The following is a 21,343-nucleotide window of genomic DNA, read 5'->3' as shown; positions in this document are numbered from 1 at the left end:
CCTGTTCTCTACCAATGTGCTTATACACACTGTATAACAGAGAGAATTTGCAACTTATTGCAGCCGTGTTTCAATCTCAGACAGACAATGTGTTAAGCGGAGCCGGCTGTCTGACACCTCCGACTTCAATTTTGGGAATAGAGGATTCATCACCTCATTACTGCAACACTGCTTCACTTTGGCAGCAGTGCCCATTGTCCCTGCAGATTAGCACAATTAAATGTGGTTGAATTGAGTCCTAATAAAGATTTAATGGGTTCCTTGTACTAAGAACCTCCACATTATAATATATCCAAGCTGAAAGCGGATTACTCAAAAGTGCCTTTCAGCATTCAATAAGGAGCGAATTTTTCAATAACCAATGACTATTACAATAATCCGACATTCAAATCACTGTAAGGATAATTAACTCGTGGTTGCTGTATGTCAAGCGGAATTACGTCATTTGGATATTGGCCTTTGTTAAACTGCAATGGGTTCGCTGGATAGCTAGCTACTGTAGGCAGTTGGAATCCACAATCCACACCACACTGCAAAAGCTTATAGGCTTTTGTTTATGTTTTTCTTTGACGGTCTCTGGTTTATCATATAATTTCAGGAAAAAGCAAATTACACGGAGAAAAGCCCTTGTGATATGGAGCAAAGAGACTGTTCCCTGTGAGTGGATATCTATCATTAGCAGAGCTGTGTCTGATGATGACACGTCTATCTCTGTTGAGGTATAGATGGCTTTATCAAGTACTCACATGCCCCCAACCTAGGAGTCTGTCATGTACCAGTATGCCGAGGTGAGTACGGAGTCAGGCGCAGAACACAGAACTGAGTAAAATAACGTACTTTACTCGGAAAATAATCAACCATAAATTCCACGCAGGGAAAACACACCATAACACAGAAGACTAATAACACTAGACAAGGAACAATCACGCACAAAACATAATGAGAACCAGAGGGTTAAATAGGGAAATAATAATAACGTAATGGGAACCAGGTGTGTAAAATCAAGACATAACAAATGGAACAAGAAACGTGGATCGGTGGCAGCTAGAAAGCCGGTGACGACGACCACCGAACGCCGCCCAAACAAGGAGAGGCACCAACTGCGGCGGAAGTCGTGACAGAGTCACCCCTAGTTTATTTGATCGTTCCTCCATAATCCATTCAAAACCATTGGTAATCCATAGAGCATGAACGTGGCGGACAAACATGTAAGGTATTGCGTGTATACAGTAGGCCTGGATCCCTGGTCGTTTGAAATCCACAATACTAAATCCTGTGCATGGTCAGCCATTGTTTATGATACGTTCATGCTAGAGTGCTGTCTGGCGTTTGTTACAGACTCTTGATATGTTGAGCCTACGTAAACCGCACTGCATCAGTACACATAAGGTCATATTGTTGACTGTTTTGTTTCTCCCTGACAGCCATAACAATGTTTACTTGATAATGTAGCAAATATAACGCTTACTAAGCCAACATTAAATTAAATTCTGAAAGGAAATGTAGCTACTGGATAAAACAGTAACATACATCAGACATTAGTTAGGCTTAAGCACCAGGCCCAATAATATGCTACTGGTCAGTAGCCCAGAGTAAGGGGCCTACAGGTTTGGCAGGAGGAAACCATACTCAGACCAGAGTCCAGATTATATTTCCAGACTGGATCTCCAATAGTATGGGATGGGATGGGGGTGGAGGGAGAGAGAGAGATATATATTTATACAGTTGAAGTTGGAAGTTTACATACACTAAGGTTGGAGTCATTAAAACTCGTTTTTCAACCACTCCACAAATGTCTTGTTAACAAACTATAGTTTTCACAAGTCGGTTAGGACATCTAATTTGTGCATGACACAAGTAATTTTTCCAACAATTGTTTACAGACAGATTATTTCACTTATAATTCACTGTATCACAATTCTAGTAGGTCAGAAGTTTACATACACATGGTTGACTGTGCCTTTAAACAGCTTGGAAAATTCCAGAAAATGATGTCATGGCTTTAGAAGCTTCTGATAGGCTAATTGACATCATTTGAGTCAATTGGAGGTGTACCTGTGGATGTATTTCAAGACCTACCTTCAACCTCAGTGCCTCTTTGCTTGACATCATGGGAAAATCAAAAGAAATCAGGTAAGACCTCAGAAAGAAAAATGGTAGACCTCCACTGTCACTCCCGCTCTCCCCCCCTCCCCGGCGCTTGAGATCGCCAGGCTGCCCTGCATCATGCACTCCTATCATCCATTACGCACACCTGACTTCCCTCGTCACGTGCATCAGCGATATTGGACTCACCTGGACTCACTCATCACCTGTTATTACCTCCCCTATATTTGTCAGTTCCCCAGCTCTGTTCCCCGCTTCTGCATTAATTGTTTTTGTTACTCTTTTGCTGACACTGTTCCTGTCTCGTTACATGTCCGTTCCTTATTAAATGTTTGACTCCCCGTTCCTGCTTCGTCTCTCCAGCGTCATTCCATGTGACAGAATGCAGACGCCATCACACGAAGCATCGGGGAGTACTGGCGTTCCGGTTGGTATGGTGGCATCGACTCTGGGTCGCCACCGATGGAACCGGGGGTGCCTAGCCAGCTCGTCGCGCTTCCACGCCCTAGCTGGCTCGAGAGGTTTCCTTGCCCCGGTTGGCTCGGATGGCGCCCATCCCACGTCGGACCTCAGCCGGATCATCAGTTCTTGTTCGCCCAGCCGGTCCATGAGGTTTATTTAAATTTTTTGGTGATGTCGGGGTTGATTCCGCCGCCGATGGAACCAGGGGTGCCTAGGCAAGCTCGTCGGGCTCACGAGGTTTCCTTGCTTCCCATACCACGTCACACTCCACCGGATCTTCGGGCTCCCTCTCTGCAGCGGGATCGTCGGGCTTCCATGCCTCAGCCGGTTCGCCAGGCTCTCAAGCTCCTGCTGGTTCGTTGAGCTTCCACGCCCCAACCGGCTTGCCCAGCACCCATGTCTCGGCCGGTTCGCCAAGGTGGGACGCCGGGTGGCGCCCCTAAGGGGGGGGGGGGTACTGTCACGTCTGCTCCCTCGCTCACCCCCCTGGCGCTTGAGGGCACCAAGCTGCCCTGCATCACGCACTCCTATCATCCATTACGCACACCTGCCTTCCCTCGTCACACGCATCAGCGATATTGGACTCACCTGGACTCACTAATCACCTGTTATTACCTTCCCTATATTTGTCAGTTCCCCAGCTTTTCCCCGCTTCTGCATTAATTGTTTTTTGTTTGTGTTACTCGTTTTCTGACGCTGTTCCTGTCTCGTTCCATGTCCGTTCCTTATTAAATGTTTGACTCCCCGTACCTGCTTCGTCTCTCGAGCGTCATTCCATGTGACATCCACAAGTCTGGTTCATCCTTGGGAGCAATTTCCAAATGCCTGAAGGTACCACGTAAATCTGTACAAACAATAGTACGCAAGTATAAACACCATGGGACCACGCAGCTGTCATACAGCTCCGGAAGGATACGCGTTCTGTCTCCTAGAGAACGTACTTTGGTGCGAAAAGTGCAAATCAATCCCAGAACAACAGCAAATGACCGTGTGAAGATGCTGGAGGAAACAGGTACAAAAGTATCTATATCCACAGTAAAACAAGTCATATATCGACATAACCTGAAAGGCCACTCAGCAAGGAAGAAGCCACTGCTCCAAAACCGCCATAAAAACAGCCAGACTACGATTTGCAACTGCATATGGGGACAAAGATCATACTTTTTGGAGAAATGTCCTGGTCTGATGAAACAAAAATAGAACTGTTTGGCCATAATGACCATCATCATGTTTGGAGGAAAAAGGGGGAGGCTTGCAAGCCGAAGAACACCATCCCAACCGTGAAGCATGGGGGTGGCAGCATCATGTTGTGGGGGTGCTTTGCTGCAGGAGGAACTGGTGCACGTCACAAAATAGATGGCATCATGAGGGAGGAAAAGTAAGTGTATATATTGCTGCAACATCACAAGACATTAGTCAGGAAGTTAAAGCTTGGTCGCAAATGGGTCTTCCAAATGGACAATGACCCCAAGCAGACTTCCAAAGTTGTATTGGAGTGGCCATCACAAAGTCCTGACCTCAATCTAATAGAACATTTGTGGGCAGAACTGAAAAAGCGTGTTCGATCAAGGAGGCCTACAAACCTGACTCAGTTACACCAGCTCTGTCACCAGCTCTGTGGAATGGGCCAAAATTCACCCAACTTATTGTGGGAAGCTTGTGAAAGGCTACCCGAATTGTTTGACCCAAGATAAACAATTTAAAGGCAATGCTACCAAATACTAATTGAGTGTATGTAAACTTCTGACTCACTGGGAATGTGATGAAGGAAATAAAAGCTGAAATAAATCATTCTCTCTACTATTATTCTGATGTTTCACATTCTTTTTTTTTCAATTTAAAGTTTTATTAAGTTTTCAAACAACCAACCAAACACATTCCACATTCACAGATGTGACAGACTTAAAAAAAATAATAATAATAATAATAATAATAAAATAAAATAAAATGTTATATATATATATATACATATATACATACCTACATATACATACATACACACATACACACAAATAATAATTATAACAAAATTTAAAATGTAGAACTTGCAGCAGCACTATCAAGGTTCTTATTTGCTATTTCCAGCCTTAGCTGAGATGACGAGCCAATGATTAGTTTTTAGATTTTACAGCACCTTACACAACACGCATCTGCTCACCTCCCCGATCCCCCCATTCACTCTGTCCAATTTGAGATATAGTGGAGTAGTGGAGACCAGAGTCTATCAAACTTGGGCTGTCTCTTGTGGAGGTCATAAGTGAGCTTTTCAAGAGGGAGAAAGTCAACAATCTGGTCAATCCACATTTTAAATGTAGGAGAGGTACTAGAGGCCCACAATAGAAGGATACATTATCTCTTCAGTAGGTCATATGATTGAGTGTAGTCTGGCCCAGGAGTGTGAAGGTGAACGGAAAGGCTCTGGAGCAACGAACCGCCCTTGCTGTCTCTGCCAGGCCGGTTCCCCTCTCTCCACTGGGATTCTCTGCCTCTAACCCTGTTACAGGGGCTGAGTCACTGGCTTGCTGGTGCTCTTTCATGCCGTCCCTAGGAGGGGTGCGTCACTTGAGTGGGTTGAGTTACTGACGTGATCTTCCTGTCTGGGTTGGCGCCCCCCCTTGGTTTGTGCTGTGGTGGAGACCTTTGTGGGCTATACTCGGCCTTGTCTCAGGATTATAAGTTGGTGGTTGAGGATTTCCCTCTAGTGGTGCGGGGGCTGTGCTTTGGCAAAGTGGGTGGGGTTATATCCTTCCTATTTGGCCCTGTCCGGGGGTTTCTTCGGATGGGGCCACAGTGTCTCCTGACCGCTCCTGTCTCAGCCTCCAGTATTTATGCTGCAGTAGTTTGTGTCGGGGGGCTAGGGTCAGTTGGTTACCTGGAGTACTTCTCCTGTCTTATCCAGTGTCCTGTGTGAATTTAAGTATGCTCTCTCTAATTCTCTCGTTCTCTCTTTCTCTCTGAGAACCTGAGCCCTAGGACCATACGTCAGGACTACCGGGCATGATGACACCTTGCTGTCCCCAGTCCGCCTGGCCTTGCTGCTATTCCAGTTTCAACTGTTCTGCCTGCGGTTACGGAACCCCTACCTGTCCCAGACCTGCTGTTTTCAACTCTTAATGATCGGCTATGAAAAGCCAACTGAGATTTATTCCTGATTATTATTTGACCATGCTTGTCATTTATGAACATTTTGAAAATCTTGGCTCTCTCTAATTTTCTCCTTCTCTCTTTCTTTCTCTCGGAGGACCTGAGCCCTAGGACCATACGTCGGGACTACCGGCCGTGGTGACTCCTTGCTCTCCCCAGTCCGCCTGGCCTTGCTGCTATTCCAGTTTCAACTGTTCTGCCTGCGGTTATGGAACCCCTACATGTCCCAGACCTGCTGTTTTCAACTCTTAATGATCGGCTATGAAAAGCCAACTGAGATTTATTCCTGATTATTATTTGACCATGCTTGTCATTTATGAAAATTTTGAAAATCTTGGCTCTCTCTAATTTTCTCCTTCTCTCTTTCTTTCTCTCGGAGGACCTGGGCCCTAGGACCATGCGTCGGGACTGCCGCCCGTGGTGACTCCTTGCTGTCCCCAGTCCGCCTGGCCTTGCTGCTATTCCAGTTTCAGCTGTTCTGCCTGCGGTTATGGAACCGCCACCTGTCCCAGACCTGTTGTTTTTCAACTCTTGATGATCGGCTATGAAAAGCCAACTGAAAATTATTCATGATTATTATTTGACCATGCTTGTCACTTATGAACATTTTTGAACATCTTGGCATAGTTCTGTTATAATCTCCACCCGGCACAGCCAGAAGAGGACTGGCCACCCCTCATAGCCTGGTTCCTCTCTAGGTTTCTTCCTAGGTTTTGGCCTTTCTAGGGAGTTTTTCCTAGCCACCGTGCTTCTACACCTGCATTACTAGCTGTTTGGGGTTTTAGGCTGGGTGTCTGTACAGCACTTCGAGATATTAGCTGATGTACGAAGGGCTATATAAAATAAAATTGATTGATTGATTGATACATTTCTTAGCAAAGTATGTAATGGTCATGAGCAAATTTTCTCTGTCAGGATCAAGAACAAAGTCCTGCTGGGCATTAAGAAGATAGAGACACGGGGTCATATCAAACTGTACATCTAGTATTTTCTGTGCAGCAGTATGTATAGATTGCCAAAATCTGGCAATCTCTCTACAGCTCCAAAATACATGCATATAGGTTCCACTTTCAGAGGTACATCTTTTACAGTTAGGAGAAATGTCTGTTTTCATTTTATGGAGTCTCAAGGGAGTGTAATAAAATTTTTACAAAAATTTGTAATTCGATTCTTTCATTTTTACATTAGTAGAGGAGCAGTATACCCTGTCGCAAACCTCCGCCCATAACTTATCACTGATAGTCAGACCAAGGTCCTTTTCCCAGATTATTTTCAAAGGAGTAAAGGAGGAGCCTCCTTTCTCAGAAAGGAGTCTATAGATATAGGATATTTTGCCTTTAATGGATTGTGCTGTGACAAGAAGGGTTTCAACTTCGTTCAACTGAGTTCTAAACCTCCTCTTGGAAGTAAATGAGGAGATGACATGTCTAATTTGAAGATATTTTAAAAAATGGGATCTTGGCACATTGAATTCACTGCAGAGCTCTTGAAAGGATTTCAGTGTAGTGGTCTTCTGATGAAATAGGTCTGAAAAGGTCCTGATTCCTAGAGTATGCCAAAGATTAAAGTTGGCATCCCTCAGGGCTTTTGGCAAGTCTGGGTTGCCTACTATAGGCGAGTGAGAGCATATTTGGGAGGAGATGCCCAGGTATTTCTTACAGTCCCTCCACGCTAGTAGGGTGCTGTAAATCACAAATGTTTTGGCTATGTTGCCCACTTCACTAAAGTTATTAATGAATATAGTTGAGCTTAGTGGCAATGAACCACAGGATTGGGCTTCTATCTGGATCCACGTTGACTCTTGTCTGTTTGTGATCCATGTTAGCATGTTGCGGATTTGGGCAGACCAGTAGTACAATTGAAGGGAGGGAAGGGCAAGACCGCCCTTAGATTCAGGTTTCGATAGAGTGGAGAGCTTGATCCTAGGTTTTTTATTGCCCCATATAAATTTGGTGATGCTTTGGTTAATTGTTTTGAAAAAGGAAGCTGGGAGATAGCATGGGAGCATCTGAAATAAATAGTTCAGTCTAGGGAGGATGTTCATACGGATTACATTAATTCTTCCTACTAAGCTAATTGGGAGGGAGATCCAGGTTTGGAGGTTGTTTTTGATTCGATCCAGGAGTGGAAGATAATTCTCCTTGAAAAGCCTATTCAGATCTGGTGTTATGAATATCCCAAGGTATTGAAACCCCTGTGTCTTCCATTGGAATGGGCATAGTGTCTTCATAGAACTGGTGAGTGTAATATTGAGAGGGCAGACAGTGGATTTGTTAAAATTTATCTTATAACCTGAAAACGTGCCATACTGAGCAATTGTGTCTAAAATTGGAGGAAGGGATTTCTCAGGGTTGGATATGTAGAGCAAGACATCCTCCGCGTAAAGCGAAATCTTGTGCTGCAGGCCGCCTGCAGGAACACCTGTAATACTTGAATTGCTCCTTATCAACTCTGCCAGAGGCTCCGCCCCCAACAAGTAGAGCAGGGGGGATAGCGAGCACCCTTGTCTTGTGCCCCGTCCCAAAGGGAATCTGTCAGAGTTCAGTCCGTTAGTAGTCACCATGGCATTTGGATGAGAGTATAGTGATTTGATCCATTTAATAAAGTTTGGGCCCATATTGAACTTTTCTAAGACTGAGAACAAAAAGCTCCACTCCATCCTGTCGAACGCCTTCTCAGCATCCAGTGAAGCCAGCAGGACAGGGGTCTTCTGTGCGTTTACTTGATCAATAATATCAAAAAGACGGCGAATGTTATCAGAAGAGTATCTGTCTCTAATAAATCCAGTTTGGTCCGCTTTTATTATTTTGGGAAGAAGAGTGTTTAGTCTTTTGGCCAGCAATTTGGTAATTATTTTGTAGTCGAAATCCAACAAGCTTATGGGCCGGAAGGAGGAGCAGGATAGGGGGTCCTTGTCTTTTTTGAGCAACACTGTAATGCGAGCTGTGCGCATTGAGTCTGGGAGAACTCCGTTTTTGCAAAAATCCTCCAGCATTGGCATGAAAATAGGGCTAAGCTGGGGCCAAAAAGCTTTGTAGAACTCTCTGGGGAATCCATCTGGGCCTGGGGACTTGTTAGGTGGCATGGAGGTAATTGCCTCCAGGATCTCCTCAGGAGTGAAGGGGGAGTTGAGATCTTCTTGGTCAGTCTCTGATAGTTTAGGTAGCGAGATTCCCTCTAGGAAGGAGTGGAGTTCTGCTTCCGTGTGTTTTCTCTCAGAGGTATATAGTTTGCAGTAAAAATCATGAAAAGTTAAATTGATCTTTTTTGGGTCATATGTGACCTCGTCCTCTGCTGTTCGGATAGCCATAATTGTACCCTCTGACTGCTCTTTTTTTAATTGATAAGCAAGCAATCTACTAGGCCTATTGCTATACTCATGGTATTTCTGTTTAGTAAAGAAAACTTTTTTTTTAATCTCCCGAGTATAGTCCAAATTCAGTTGGCTTTGGCTGCTTTAAGTTGACTCCAGGAGGTGCTGTCTGTGGATTGTTTATGTACTTTTTCACAGCGTTCCAGCTCCCTCTCCAGATCTAGCCTGTGTGCTTCCATTGCTTTTTTCTTAGAGGAAGCATATGCAATTAGATGACCTCTTAGTGTGGCTTTAGCAGCGTCCCACATTGTGGCCGGAGAAACAGGAGAATCTTTGTTGTCTTGTGTGTAGTTGTCTATCCATGTAGTTACCAATGTATGGAATGCTTCGTTTGATAGCATGGAGGTGTTGAATTTCCAGCTCTTTGACCTCGGGATGTTTTTGCAGAGGTCAAAGCGGAGGTGGACAAAGGCGTGATCTGAAAGCGCTATGGGTCCGATTCTACACGTGGCTGAATTTATGAAACTCTTTGGGATAAAAATGTAATCTATACGGGAGTAGGTGTTATGGACATTAGAGTAGTATGTATAGTCCATAGATGAGCTATTAGTCTCTCTCCAGATATCTATCAGTCCCATCTCTTTAGTAAGAGAGTTCAACATCTTTGCAGATCTAGGATTTGTGGTGGGGACTTGAGATGATTTGTCTAGGGTTGGGTTCAGGGTACAATTAAAATCTCCGGCCAACACTCCAAAGGAAACACAATGCTCATTGAACAGGGTTATCATTTTCGACATAAAAGCAGGAGTATCTGTGTTAGGGGCGTATATGTTTAAGAGAGTAATTGGTTGCCCATACAGTGACCCAGTTATCAAAATAAATCTCCCCTCCGGATCAGATATGTTTTTGTCAATTATGAATGGAACATTCTTATGGATAAGTATGGCTGTGCCTCTACTGTTGGATTTGAAAGATGAGAAATACACCTGTCCCACCCAAGCTCTGCGGAGTTTGGCATGTTCAGCATCACAGAGGTGTGTCTCTTGCAATAGCGCGATGTCTGCTTTTTCCTTTTTTAGAGCACATAGTATCTTTTTCCGTTTTATTGCATGACCTAGACCATGGCAGTTCCATGTCAATAGATTTAAGGTACTAGTCATCGTCATCGAACAGTAATCGAACTTTAGTGCAAGTCATCTCTGGGTAAAGGTGGATAGTAGTTACAGCTGCGTTCACATAAAAGGAAAATAAATGGTTTACATAAAATAACAGTCTCTGAACACCCCAGCCGAGTTCCCAAACAACTCGACATATCCCGTTGGATCTATTACCTCCCCGCTCAGTCACAATTCTGTGTTCCAACAACAACAACAACAAAAAACGGGAACAGTTAGCAACGCACAACGTCTCCCCCTCCCCACCAAAGAAATGCCTCATCCTCTCCGCCCCGCATTGGGTAAATGACAACGTAGCCCCCGTCCAGACAACATTAAAAATGGGAGAAAATAAAATCAATAGCCCAGCCTACATATAGTAGGCCTAGGTTATAATATGGAGCCTATCCCTCTCAGCTAAAGGAACATAAATATAGATTAGACGGCTATAATGACATTTAGCAGGGCGGGTGGGTCTTTGGATATCGGCTATATGTTGTCTTACCTCCTTTAGTAATAATAGTAATCGCATTTAGTCATTGGTCCATTTCTCATTGACCGGGGTTGTCTTTCAAAAAACGTTTTGCCTCTTCGGGAGTTTTGAAGTGTCGCAGGGCTCCTTGGTAAAGAATCCTGAGCTCGTTTGGGTATTTGAATCCCCTAAAGATGCCTCGGTCAATGGAGCATTTCTTCACCTCGTCAAACTCTCGGCGCTTTCGGCGTATTCCAGCTGACAGGTCCTGATGTAAGATGAGTTTGGCGTTTCCCACTGTAATGGTGTTGGTTTTCGCCGCCTGTAGGACTCGTTCCTTGTCGGTGAATCTCAAGAAACGTATGGTGATTGGGCGCGGTGGTTGTCTGGCTGCTGGTGGGGGCCTCAGTGCTCGGTGAGCTCTCTCGAGTTCTATGGGTCTGTCGGTGGACAGGTGGAGCCACTCGGGAAGTTTGTCTTGCAGGTAGCGGATCAGTGGCATGTTTCCCTCTTCTTTTTCGCCCAGATTTAATAGAACACAATTATTCCTTCGCCCCCTGTTTTCCAGGTCCTCTGTTTTCTCTTCCAGCTGCTCTATTTTTTTTTTAGCATATGCTATTGTTTCCATGGCGTCTGTCAATAAGTTTTCCGTGGATAGGATTCGCCCCTCTGCCTCGTCCAGGCGCCCCGCGTTTATGGTTATCTTGTTGTTTATGTCAGGCAAAGCATTTTCCAGGATTGTCACCTTGCCCCCTATCGCACTGAGCTGAGCGTTAATGGCATCTAGTTTAGTGTTGAGTTCTGTACGTTGGGATCTCAGCTCAGAAAAGATGTCTTCGACAGAGTGCGAGGTTGGCCTTCGTTGGGCCTCGGGGGGGAACGGGTCCTCTTGCTCCTGGCTAATGGCGCTAGCTTTTTCTGAAGCTAGCTGCTTCTTGGAGGCTTTTTCCGTCGCTAGTGCTCGAGTCCGGGTAAAAATGTCACCTGTAGTGTCGCCTTTTGTAGCCGCCATGACTTTTTGACTAAAGCTAAATGAGTTTAAACTTGAAGTGGAGGTAAGATTAGGAATTGGAAACTACTTGTGCGGAGCTCCTAGTTCATGCGGCCATCTCGTTCAGGGGTCACGTGATCCCTCTGATGTTTCACATTCTTAAAATAAAGTGGCGATCCTAACTGACCTAAGACAGGGAATTTTTACCAGGATTAAATGTCAGGAATTGTGAAAAACTGAGTTTAAATGTATTTGGCTACGGTGTATGTAAACTTCCGGCTTCAACTGTATATAGAGAAAGAGAGAAAGAGAGAGGGAGAGAGAGAGGGGTGCTAAAACATAGTACAGGAGACAGCAGATGGTGGGGATTATTCGGGACTAAAATACTCTGGGATCCACTGAGGGAGGCCAGAGACATAAATCGCAACAAGACTCCATCTGCTACAAATACCCATAAAAGCAGGACGAACTGTTAAATCGACTAGCGTGCCTCCGCGTCTATAGATATTCCTGTTGTTTATTATTTTTATTTGCCTCACACCATCCATGCTGCCTCATTACCTACATAAATCGTACGATTGTTAGGCATTAACGACAATAAATACTAATAGTAATAATATGAAAATAACAGCCGTGCCCAGGGGAACTAAAGAGCAGAGAGGGGAAGGGAATTCCCAACAGTTCATTATGACTGTCCATACAAAATGTTAGAGCACACAAACACACTCTTCATTTACTGAGATTAGGACCAGCTCTATACTAAAGCCAACATCATCATGATTCACACTCTGTAGTCAATATGAATTAACTGGTTATGGCTGTTTACATACTGAATATGTGCAGGCGGGTCCTTTATTATTGGCACCCTTGATAAACATGAGCAAAAAAGATTGTATAAAATAAATACAAATACTGAGATATATTATATGCAACAAAAAAAATAGGGAAATTATATTATATTAATACAATTGCTCAGAGAAAGATATTTTGTTTAACAAGTAATAAAAACAAATCTCAAAAAGATAGGTCAAAATGATTGGCTCCCCTGTTTTCAATACTCTAGCACCCTCCCCTTGTGAGGATAACAACACTGAGCCTTTTTCTAAAGTGTGTTATGAGATTGAAAGAACACATTGGGAAGGATCTTGGACCATTCCTCCATACAGAATCTTTCCAGATCCTTGATTTCCTTTGTCTGCTCTTCTGGACTTCCTTCTTCAATTCAAACCACAGCTTTTCAATGGGGACTGAGATGGTCATTGCAAAATGTAGATTTTGTGGTCAATTAACCATTTCTTTGTGGATTTTGATTAGTGCGTGAGTTATTGTCTTGTTGGAAGAGATCCACTTATGACCAAGCGTCGGGTTTCTGGGTAAAATGTCCTAATACTAGGTCAAGTTTGTGATGCCGTTTACCTTAAAAAGGCCCCCAGGAACAGATATTGTTTTGCTTCTTATTAAACAAATTATCTTTCTCTGAGCAATTGCAATCGTATAATTTCCCAAAAATGTTCAGCATACAATATAGCTCAATATTTGTATTTATTTATAAAATATTTTTTGCTGATCTTTGTTTTTAGTGCCAATAATTATAGACCTGGCTATATAAAGTGTAATGCTTTAACAGTACATAGGGGAAGAATGTGACTAATTTCGAATCAAATTAATGAGTTACCATTCCTAAAAAAGGGTTTAACTCAAACAGTGCTTTTGACAGTATTAGTGTCACACCTGAACATTCGAGCGACGTTCTCATCTTGGCATTCCAATGCGTCTCCACCACTTCACCCTACTCTTAGTGGAAGGATTCTGCACAATCAATGATCATATATGGTATTTATTCAAGAATAATCTAAAACTGTGTTGAAAAAGGTACCTGTTCCTGTGTGCAGATCAAATCTTGAACCTGAGAAAAGATAACAAGAAAATAACGTAATGAGTATTGAAGCAAACCCAAGCATGCATGTAAAAGAGCTCAGGCCTTTACATTGTAAAGATAAAGTAATGCAAATATGTATTTCAAGAACACGAACAGATGTTGGTTTTCATAAGGCAATGCAACCCTGTCTGCAGTGAATTCCTGGTGGGGCACCTTGTCAAGTGTAATTGTTCTTGTTCTATTGAGCTCATGCAGTCAAGGGAGTCAGATTTTAGAGCCCTGGAAAAAGAAAGGGACACTAATTGATGGCAAACTCAATGCACACTGCTCTATTTGTTGCCGTCAGAATACATAGATTTATTTTCCATATGCTGTTTGACATGGGATACTTAATTAAAAACGTCTCCCGGTACAGTAGGTAATGTAATTACAGTTCATAGATCTGCCCCCCATCACCCCCATTATCCCCAGAGCTCACATTGCAAATGGGGAAAAAGCACTACTGAGTGAATCGTATGCCAAACAGATCAAAATAACTCGATGGCACCACTGACTGGTTTTCCACAATGTGCCAATACAATGACCAGTGTCATCACCATTACGATTGGCTGCAATTGACCACATTGTGAGTTAACCTTACAGGCATAAGTCAGGCGTCATGATACAGGGAAATTAAGTCTAGTTTCTATAAGTACTGGAGGGCTTTCATAATCATAATAATACTTATTGATATATATCTACCCCACAGCTTGTGTATACAAAGTGCATGATAACAAATATTTATTACATGCATTGCATCTGCATTTTGATAAGTGTTTAATAATGTATGCTATAGGAATTAGAACATTCATATTTAATATGCATCGCAGAGGAATGCAAGCTAATGCAATACCACCTACAGTTGAAGTTGGAAGTTTACATACACCTTAGCCAAATACATTTAAACTCAGTTTTTCACAATTCCTGACATTTAATCCTAGTAAAAATTCCATGTCTTAGGTCAGTTAGGATCACCACTTTATTTTAAGAATGTGAAATGTCAGAATAATAGTAGAGAGAATGATTTATTTCAGCTTTTATTTCTTTCATCACATCCCAGTGGGTCAGAAGTTCACATACACTGTCACGGCCGTCGAAAGAACTGGACCAAGGTGCAGCGTGGTGAGCGTACATATTCCTTTATTTAAGAATGACGCCAACAAAAACAAACCATACAAAAACGACCGTGAAGCTAAATGGCTATAGTGCCACAAACAAAGTTAACCTCCCACAAAGACAGGTGGGAAAAAGGGCTACCAAAGTATGGTTCTCAATCAGAGACAACGATAGACAGCTGTCCCTGATTGAGAACCCTACCCAGCCAAAACATAGAAATACAAATAATAGAACTAAAGAACATAGAATACCCACCCCAAATCACACCCTGACCCAACCAAATAGAGACATAAAAAGGGTCTCTAAGGTCAGGGCGTGACAGTACCCCCCCCAAAGGTGCGGACGCGGCCGCAAAACCTGAACCTATAGGGGAGGGTCTGGGTGGGCATCTATCCGCGGTGGCGGCTCAGGTGCGGGACGCAGACCCCGCTCCACCACTGGCTCACCCCACTTTGGTGGCACCTCTGGTGCGGGGACCCTCGTCGCCAACCCCGGACTGGGGACCCTCGTTGAGGGCCGCGGACTGGGGACCCTCGTTGCGGGCCCCGGACTGGAGACCGTCGCTGGGGGCCCCGGACTGGAGACCGTCGCTGGGGGCCCCGGACTGGCGAACGTCGCTGGGGGCTCTGGACTGGCGAACGTCGCTGGGGGCTCTGAACTGGAGAACATCGCTGGAGGCTCCGGACTGGAGACCGTCGCTGGAGGCTTCGTGCCATGACTCCTCACTGGAGGCTTCGTGCCATGGATCATCACTGGAGGCTTCTTGCCATGGATCATCACTGGAGGCTTCTTGCCATGGATCATCACAGGAGGCTTCTTGCCATGGATCATCACAGGAGGCTTCTTGCCATGGATCATCACTGGAGGCTTCGTGCCATGGATCATCACTGGAGGCTTCGTGCCATGGATCATCACTGGAGGCTTCTTGCCATGGATCATCACTGGAGTGAGGAGACGTATGGGCAGTCTGGTACGTGGAGCTACCACAGGACTCACCAGGCTGGGGAGACATACAGGAGGCCTAGTTCTGGCAGCAGGCACAGGACTCACCAGGCTGGGGAGACATACAGGAGGCTTAGTTCTGGGCGCAGGCACAGGACTCACCAGGCTGGAGAGACATACAGGAGGCCTTGTCCTTGGCAGAGGCACCGGACACACTGGGCCGTGGAGGCGCACTGGAGGTCTCGAGCTTAGAGCCTGCACAACCCGTCCTGGCTGGGTGGTTATCTACACCCTGCAAATGCGGGACGCTGGCACAGGACGCACTGGGCTGTGCAGACGTACCGGAGACACAGTGCGCAGAGTCGGCGCAGGATATACTGGGCTGAGGAGGCGCACTGGAGGTCTGGAGAGCAGGGCTGGCATAACCCCTCCTGGCTGGATGCTCACCCTAGACCCGGCAGATGCGGGGAGCTGGGATGTATCGCACCGGGCTGTGAACACGCACTGGAGACACTGTGCGCTCCACCGCATAACACGGTGCCTGACCAGTACGACGCTCGCCACGGTAAGCACGGGGAGTTGGCTCAGGTCTATAACCCGACTCTGCCAATCTCCCCATGTGCCCCCCCAAAAAAATTATTGGGTCTGCCTCTCGGGCTTCCTTGCTAGCTGTGTTCCCTCGTAACGATGCCGCTCCGCCTTTGCTGCCTCCAGCTCCTCCTTGGGACGACGATATTCCCCAGCCTGCCTCCATGGTCCTTTACCGTCCAGGATTTCCTCCCAAGTCCATGAGTCCCCCTTACCACGCTGCTTGGTCCTTTTGTGGTGGGAGGTTCTGTCACGGCCGTCGAAAGAACTGGACCAAGGTGCAGCGTGGTGGGCGTACATATTCCTTTATTTAAGAATGACGCCGACAAAAACAATAAACCATACAAAAACGACCGTGAAGCTAAAGGGCTATAGTGCCACAAACAAAGTTAACCTGCCACAAAGAGAGGTGCGAAAAAGGGCTATCCAAAGTATGGTTCTCAGAGACAACGATAGACAGCTGTCCCTGATTGAGAACCCTACCTGGCCAAAACATAGAAATACAAATAATAGAACTAAAGAACATAGAATACCCACCCCAAATCACACCCTGACCAAACCAAATAGAGACATAAAAGGCTCTCTAAGGTCAGGGCGTGACATACACTCAACTAGTATTTGGTAGTATTGCCTTTGAATTGTTTAACTTGGGTCAAACGTGTCGGGTAGCCTTCCACAAGCTTCCCACAGTAAGTTGGGTGAATTTTGGCCCATTCCTCCTGACAGAGCTGGTGTATCTGAGTCAGGTTTGTAGGCCTCCTTGCTCGTACACGCTTTTTCAGTTCTGCCCACAAATTTTCTATAGGATTGAGGTCAGGGCTTTGTGTTGGCCACTCCAATACCTTGACTTTGTTGTCCTTAAGCCATTTTGCCACAACTTTGGAAGTATGCTTGGGGTCATTGTCCATTTGGAAGACCCATTTGCGACCAAACTTTAACTTCCTGACTGATGTCTTGAGATTTTGCTTCAATATATACACATAATTTTCCTGCCTCATGATGCCATTTATTTTGTGAAGTGCACAAGTCCCTCCAGCAGCAAAGCTGCAAAGCCACCAGTTCCGGCACCACGCACCAGGCCTACTGTGCGCCTCAGCAGGCCAGAGTCTGCCGTCTGCCCAGCGCCGACTGAGCTACCCGTCTGCCCAGAGCCGCCTGCGCTGCCCGTCTGCCCAGCGCCGTCTGAGCTGTTCGTCTGCCCAGCGCCGCCTGCGCTGCCCATCTGCCCAGCGCCATCTGAGCCGTCCGTCTGTCCTGAGCCTTCAGAGCCGTCCGTCAGTCAGGAGCCGCTAGAGCCGTCCGTCAGTCAGGAGCCGCTAGGGCCGTCCGCCAGTCAGGAGCTGCCAGAGCCGCCCATCAGTCAGGAGCTGCCAGAGCCGCCCACCAGTCAGGAGCTGCCAGAGCCGCCCACCAGTCAGGAGCTGCCAGAGCCGCCCACCAGTCAGGAGCTGCCAGAGCCGCCCACCAGTCAGGAGCTGCCAGAGCCGCCCACCAGTCAGGAGCTGCCAGAGCCGCCCGCAAGTCAGGAGCTGCCAGAAAGCCGCCCGCCAGACAGGAGCTGCCAGAGCCGCCCGCCAGACAGGAGCTGCCAGAGCCGTCAGCCGGTCAGGAGCTGCCAGAGCCGTCAGCCGGCCAGGAGCTGCCAGAGCCGTCAGCCAGCCAGGAGCTGCCAGAGCCGTCAGCCAGCCAGGACCTGCCAAAGCCGTCAGCCAGCCAGGACCTGCCAGAGCCGTCAGTCAGCCGGGACCTGCCAGAGCCGTCATTCAGCCGGGACCTGCCAGAGTCTTCAGTCAGCCAGGAGCTGCCAGAGCTGCCTGTCACGCCGGCGATGCCGGAATTACTCCTCAGTCCGGAGCTGCCTCTCAGTCCGGAGCTGCCCCTCAATCCGGAGCTGCCACTCAGTCCGGAGCTGCCCCTCAGTCCGGAGCTGCCCCTCAGTCCGGAGCTGCCCCTCTGTCCAGAGGCGCCCATCAGTACAGTGGGGTTATGTTGGTGGGTCGTCAATAGGAGGAGGCCACGGAAGCGGGGATTAGCTATGGTGGGGTGGGGGCTACGTCCAGCGCCAGAGCCGCCACCGTGGACAGATGCCCACCCAGACCCTCCCCTATAGGTTCAGGTTTTGCGGCCGGAGTCTGCACCTTGGGGGGGGGGGGGGTACTGTCACGTTCCTGACCTTATTTCCTTTATTTAGTTGGTCAGGACGTGAGCTGGGTGGGTATATTCTATGTTTTGTGTCTCATTGGTTTAGGTGTGTCTGATTGGCCTGATATGGTTCTCAATCAGAGGCAGGTGTTTTACATTGTCTCTGATTGGGAACCATATTTAGGTAGGCTGTGTTCACTGTTAGTTTGTGGGTGATTCTTCCTGTTCATTGCGTTCTTTGTTTTCACTAGGTTCACATGTTCAGGTCTGTAGCGTCGTTGGTTTCATTCTGTTTATTGTTTTTGTTCGTGTTTATTAAGTGTTCCAATAAATATAGAAATGTACCACGCTGCGATTTGGTCCTCCTCTCTTTCTCCTAACGACGAGCGTTACAATTATAACAAACAGCATATTACTTGTAGTTACAGGAACTGCTGAAGAGAGAGATAAAGCTCTCATGTGGTTCATAAAGGGTTGCATGCTGCTTGATACATCTGGCTAATAACAGGCTCTTCTCCTCTGATACACTCGAATGTTTCTAACTAGAGACTGCAATATGGTGACGTCTTCACTGCTCTCTCCACTGGTGTTAAATGGACCTCTCTAAGTGCCCTCCCACACGCAGTGCCCATAGATCCAACGGCCCAGGAGAACACACAGCATCTACATTGGTTGGCTCTAACCCAGGCAGCCTGGATTAAGTGAACGGAATCATGTGAAACACTGGCTTTCCTGAACCCTGCTCTGTGGGACAGTATACAGAACCTTTGATTCTCTGCCGAGCTGAAACGCACAGTCCTAGAGTGGAATCGTTAGAAACTGGAATGAGCCCCATCATACCAATAACAGCACTAGAGCGCATTAGGCATTCCATCTAAACACTGCATGTTTTAGATCCCTAAGAGCACCATTGTGGGTTTTTAAGGGAAATGTTCCACTCTCAGCTATTGTATTGTGTAACGGAGGGAGCATCATACAAACGACTTCCGCATCCCCCCTTTTCCACGTCGACAACCAAAGAAATCAGTATCAATGTAAATAATACACTGCCTTTGAGATAATGTTATTGTTTTCCAACGCAAGGTAAGCTCCCTGCTCACTTCAAATGCCATTACACACCCAATGTGAAATGAAATATAGTCAACCATTGGATAAAGATTGGAGCATCATATTCTGGACATGGGCATCTTCAAGTGTTCAATTGATGCCTGTCAGAGATTCCCCATATGATGTAAATGAGCATTTTGAAACCCCCATGGCTCCAGGAGTGGAACATTCACCTAAAGCACAGCAGGCTCCTTTAATAATCTTCTATACTTTCTGCAACGAATTGTAAAGCTGACGTTTTGCCTCGCTTCTCGTATACTGAGAACATTCACAGGCTATCACCACTGCTTTTAATAGTACCTGCTGTATCGCTAAAGTGCTCTCATTTCAGAGACGAAGGGGCAATCATTTCATCATCTGTCATGCTGGGCCAGAGTGCTCTGACTGAAATAGGTTATCTTCAAGAGCATTGGCTACTGGGGAAAGAGGGAATCTCGGTAGATTACTGGGTGCAAATCAAGCAAATAGCTACGCTGTCTTCTACCATGAATGATAACTGCAATGAAACATAAGAAATCGCTTTCAATGGATATTTAGAGATGTGATCGTATGACTCACAGAATTAGATCACAAAATCTCATTCCAGCATTTACATCATCAGACCTGTTCTATTGCAGGTGTGTCAGTCTTATGCCTAATGTGAATGTACTGTAGAATGTCTAAAAGTGCTTTTTTCTGGTGGTCAAAATGACATTAAAGAACGGGGTTGCAATCATGAACATTTGAAAACAGTTGACAATCACAGGCTGAAACACAAGCCCTTCTAAATAGAAACCGAAAAAGGCCATTTTCATTGGAGTTCCCTTTTGAATTTAATTCCGACCTTTGAAGCACTTGTGAGAATTTCAAACCATTACCCAGGCAAACAATTTGCAGCTAACAGCCAAGCACCTTAAAGAGAATGTCAGTTACCATGGAGACAGCTGCTAGAACCCTGGCTCTAACTTCCTCGCCACATTACAAGTACGAAGCACTGAGAAAAATTAAGAAATGTCAAAACTGATGATATTGTTTGTTTTGATTTCGAGCATCTGTTTTCATGTTTAACAACCCTGTAATTAGTAGCACAAGTATCAGTTTGCAAATGATCCCTTGCTGATTGTTTGGTTCACAGAGGTACTCAAGGTAAAGTTTTAAAAGGAGATTAAAACATATGAATCAAGACAATGTAAACAAATGACAGCACAGAAAGACATAATTTGAGAGGTAGAGAACGCCACTGGCTTTAGTGTACTTTGGTAGTTGGTTTAAAGGTTACTGGTGTTTGTTGGTCGACTCGCCAGGTAAACCATGTTAAATGAAATCTTAGCTTGACAGTGGACATCAACATGTTACAACTGCAGTGGCAGGATTCAGTGTGGTGGTACAGTAATATAAATAGATTCAGTATGATGCTATCGGGTCAGTTCCTTAGTCTTTTCCAGACCAGATTGTATAATAACCTGCAAGCTTAAAGCGGGTCATTAACACAGAATTGATAGCCCTGTCCTGATGCCCTTCGTTAATGAACACTTCATTTCTAAAAACAGACCATTCTCAATGGAACCGATCTGATCACACATCCCTCATCTGCAAGCACATCCCATATGGTGCACATGACCACGTCCCATTTGTTTGGTTTATAAAGCTATCGTCTCACGAGCATGAGTGGCTATTGGGTCATGCTCCGCTAGTTACTGTGTAGGATGCTGCCATTAATTCATCCAGTTCTTTTCAAGTTCTGTTCGGAATCCTGTAAAACACAGTCCTGCGTGTTAAGTTTCCCTGTAATCTTAGGAGATATTTTTAGAATAACAACAGCGTTCAAAGACTAGAAAAACTTGATTGTAGATTCACACTTGAATTCATGACTCAAGGTGTTTGCACCTGATTTTCTTTAAGGAGTCAA

General features: G+C 45.5%; 1 protein-coding gene across 2 annotated transcripts in view; it reads right to left on the bottom strand.

The window, feature by feature from the left end:
- LOC139547835 (immunoglobulin superfamily member 11-like) overlaps window positions 1–21,343 on the bottom strand; it is a 108,021-nt gene that overhangs the window by 69,658 nt on the left and 17,020 nt on the right. The window contains exon 2 of one of the 2 annotated variants that reach the window (XM_071356958.1): window positions 13,519–13,548. The exons of the other annotated variant lie outside the window; for it this stretch is intronic. Within the exon in view, the coding sequence (XP_071213059.1) occupies window positions 13,519–13,548 (30 nt within the window). The remainder of the gene's footprint in view (window positions 1–13,518; window positions 13,549–21,343) is intronic. 2 annotated transcript variants of the gene reach the window in all.

This window comes from Salvelinus alpinus, chromosome 21 (assembly GCF_045679555.1).
Source record: "Salvelinus alpinus chromosome 21, SLU_Salpinus.1, whole genome shotgun sequence".
NCBI classification, from domain to species: domain Eukaryota; kingdom Metazoa; phylum Chordata; class Actinopteri; order Salmoniformes; family Salmonidae; genus Salvelinus; species Salvelinus alpinus.
This window is presented reverse-complemented; position numbering and strand designations above follow the sequence as displayed.